At 46.9% G+C, this 3,516-nt stretch overlaps 1 protein-coding gene across 7 annotated transcripts in view; it reads right to left on the reverse strand.

Moving 5' to 3' along the window:
* Positions 1-1,706: 1,706 nt before the first annotated feature.
* Positions 1,707-3,516, reverse strand: part of MFF (mitochondrial fission factor) — a 17,254-nt gene continuing 15,444 nt past the window's right edge. For all 7 annotated transcript variants that reach the window (XM_009077360.1, XM_009077356.1, XM_009077355.1 and 4 more), the window contains 2 exons: positions 2,945-3,029; positions 1,707-2,398 (listed from right to left, as the gene is read on the reverse strand). In XM_009077360.1, the coding sequence (XP_009075608.1) occupies positions 2,267-2,398; positions 2,945-3,029 (217 nt within the window). In that variant the 3' untranslated portion in view covers positions 1,707-2,266. The remainder of the gene's footprint in view (positions 2,399-2,944; positions 3,030-3,516) is intronic.

Consider the following 3,516-nt stretch of genomic DNA (forward strand, 5'->3'; position numbering starts at 1 on the left):
AAGAGCGGCTCCGCGGGGTGAGGGATGAGCGATGCGATCGCTGCGGGTCCTGGGGCAGCACCAGGGTGAGAGCGATGAGCGATGCTCTCACCGCGGGTACCAAGACAGCTCTGGGGGATGAGAGATCAGCAATGCTCTCACCGCAGGTCCCAGGGCAGTGCTGGAGTAGCTCCGCGGTGTGAGGAATGGGCGATGCTCTCACCGCGGGGTGAGGGAGGAGCGATGCTCTCACAACGGGTACCAGAACAGCTCCTCGAGGTGAGCCATGAGCGATGCTCTCACCGCGGGTACCAAGACAGCTCTGGGGGATGAGAGATCAGCAATGCTCTCACCGCAGGTCCCAGGGCAGTGCTGGTCACACAGCGTGCCCCGCGGGCAGCCCTCGGCATTGCTCTGAGTTCTGTTCCCACGTGCAAGACAAAGTCCAGGTTTGTGCCCTTAGAAGAAGCTTTATTTTTTCCTATCAGCTATACAATTGTACAGTCTCCTCTAGACCCAACCCCTCATTTGCACCATCACAGTACATACAGTACATCTTCAGCATAAAGGTTCAAGGTATAAAATTCATGAAAATACAGAAAATGTGCAAAGCAGGCCTGGCCCTTCAGACTGTCTTTCACCAAAAGACAAAGGCACATGCTGTAACATTCATGGTAAGAAAACATGCACAGCAAATGCCTCAAATAGCCCTCAGAGTCATGAACCACAGTAAACAAAGCTCAGGAACAACGTATGCCAGAGCCAGACACAGAGAAGCCAAGGAAGCAGGTACAGCAGCCTGTACAGCAGTGCAACAGCCACACAGCACCCAGACAATGCCCTAGTTAACAGCACAGGACATGGATGAGCACAGCATTCCTTCAGGCACTCACATCACAATCCTCAGGGCTTCTCATGCTGATGCTCCCAGAACCACCAGTCCTTACCAGGGCACTGCTCCACGGAGCCGCTGGAGTTCCAGCAGCTGTCCCAGCCCATGGGGCAGCCCTGGCACTGCTCTGCAAGGTGAGCTGAGGAACAGGCCCCATGTCCTTCTCTTCTGCAGCTGTGGATCATCACCTCTTCACTCGTCTGTACCTCTAGAGCCCAAAGAAGTCTTGCACAGTGTAGGTTCCAGCTGCTCCAGGGAAGGTCCCCTTGGAAGGTCCTTCTGTTGCACACTGACTCTGTCAGTTCCATCCTCCCCCAGGGAAGGGGCTGGGGCTGCTCCAGCACTGCAGGGCAGTGGAAACTGCAGCCGTGCAGAGCACAAAGCCAGGGAGGCTGAGGCCCCTCAGCACCCCCAAGGACAGCACCTACCAAAAGAGGTGAGCAGGGCATGTTTGGTGAACCTGGCACGGGGGGCACCAGGTTGGCTTCCCCTGCCTGCCACACACCCAGACACCAATGCCACAACATGCAGGGACAGCAGCCTGCAGCAGCTGCCATGTGCCCACCTGCTGCTCTGGAGGTGTTCACCTGTTCAAACACTGGTAGTTTAGATGAAGCCTCAACTAAATTTTCTTAAAATGTCATTAAACAATGATTTGTTGGTCTGGTTTTCTTTCTTACAGTTTTAATAAATATACTACATCGGTATATTGTACTCAATAATCTTTCGATCACTCACAGACTGACTTGCTTAAAAATGTATTTTATAGAAAAACATCTGCAAAATTAAACCTAACAAAAGTAATCCATATTACACAGCCCTGGACAACCTGCATGTTAGCAAAGAACTCCTTTTTATTATTTTACCTGAACATGTACTTAAAACAAGGAACATACTTATGAAACAGGACATGCTCCTTGATTATGGCACACCTCAAACTACTTGGACTAAAGGAAAACTAGTGCAATCATTTAATTGCATCTAACAACAGAACAATAAAAGTGACTTTTTATTCCTTTGTGGGTTTTTGTTGGTTTTTTTGTTTTTTTTTTCCCAAACCCATTCCATTTGTTCTCTTCCCACCACACCAAAACCTCCAGTGGTTAAAGTCCCAGAGATCAGTGTCCTTATGCTGCATGAAGCAAAATTCCCATGGGCTGATCCATGTTTACACAGAAGCATGCAAAGGAGGATACTGCAGTATTTGCAATGCAAATCTATGAAATATGTTTAAACTGAACAAGGTGTCCCTTTAACACTGCACTTCTAGAGCCTTTATCTGTGGGGGAAGTTTCCAGTGTAGGAATTAGAAAACAGCATACAATTCAGAAACAGACACAAGGAGTTTTGCAAATTGTTTGTCTTTTCAACTATGAAATCCTTCCCGGAGCTGTCTTAGCGCCGGAACCAGAACCAAGTATTGAGTAGCCAGAAAGCTGCAGAAATTGAATACATAATCATCTCCCTTTTAGTACGCTCTTTGTTTTCCTCTTCCAGAAGTTGTAGACGGCGATTAAGTTTGATTATCTAAAAACAAAGAAAAGCTTTTAATACTTGAGTAAAAGTTGGCAGACTTTCTAGAAGCTTCTAAATAGCCACATAAAATAAGTATCTCAAACAGAGGGATTTTAAACACTTGGTAAGTTCACTTTCCGTCTTCAATCAGATCTTGCTGTCCCTAGTAAGTAGTAGAATCATAGAATTTAAGGGTTGGAATGGATCTTATAGATCACCCAGCCCCAACCCTCTGCCCTGGGCAGGGACACCTCCCACCAGAGCAGGTTGCTCAAGGCTCATCCAGCCTGGCCTTGAACACTGCCAGGGTTGGGGCAGCCACAGCCTCCCTGGGCAACCAGGGCCAGTGTCTCACCAGAGAGACAGTAACAGAATGGGAGTCAGGCTCTCCAGACTCCCACAACAACACAGGGCATGTGAGGGCAGTCCAGCAGGGGCACAGGGAGAATCCCTTGCCATACCTGTTGTGGATACCTTTGCAGTCACAGAGAAAACCTGTTCCCCCATTTTACCTCTACAGCTTTGTCTTAATGTTGTCAACTCCTGTGGCTTACGTACCTGTCTTCTTAAGGATACAGCATCCACAACTGTCATGTCATCTGGTGTTCCCTCAAGTGTCGTGTCAAAGTTGGAGAGACCATATCTACTAAATAAAGAAGAAGGCTTAGCCACACAAAGATTAACAATTAGCACATTTTATCAACATTCTAGTAGATGTATTTTTTGGTGGCACTGGAGAAAATTATAAAGCTTGTTTTCCAGCTTTTACAGAGTTGCATTTCAATAGGATCCTAACTGAGTAAAGCACAAATGTATCAAGTGGGTAAGTGCTTGGCTGAATCCAGGTTAATTACACTCCACACAGACTTCTTGCTGACACACAATTCCTCAAGAGACTGTTTCCAGTTATTTAACTGACTCAGGAAACCTGTACATTGCCTAAGCTAAAGTTCCAAGTTGCAAGAGACCTGGCAACAGATTAGAAATAAGCAAATGAAGACTTAGAAATGAGTGTCAGGACCTACTTAAGTATCTCCACTTACTGAGATTAAGATTCTCAGACACATTAATCTCAGTATTTTAGGCAGAGAACTGGCAAATAAAGACTCCAGTGCAGTCACACACTGCTT

Source organism: Acanthisitta chloris, unplaced genomic scaffold (genome assembly GCF_000695815.1).
Source record: "Acanthisitta chloris isolate BGI_N310 unplaced genomic scaffold, ASM69581v1 scaffold4426, whole genome shotgun sequence".
Classification (NCBI taxonomy): domain Eukaryota; kingdom Metazoa; phylum Chordata; class Aves; order Passeriformes; family Acanthisittidae; genus Acanthisitta; species Acanthisitta chloris.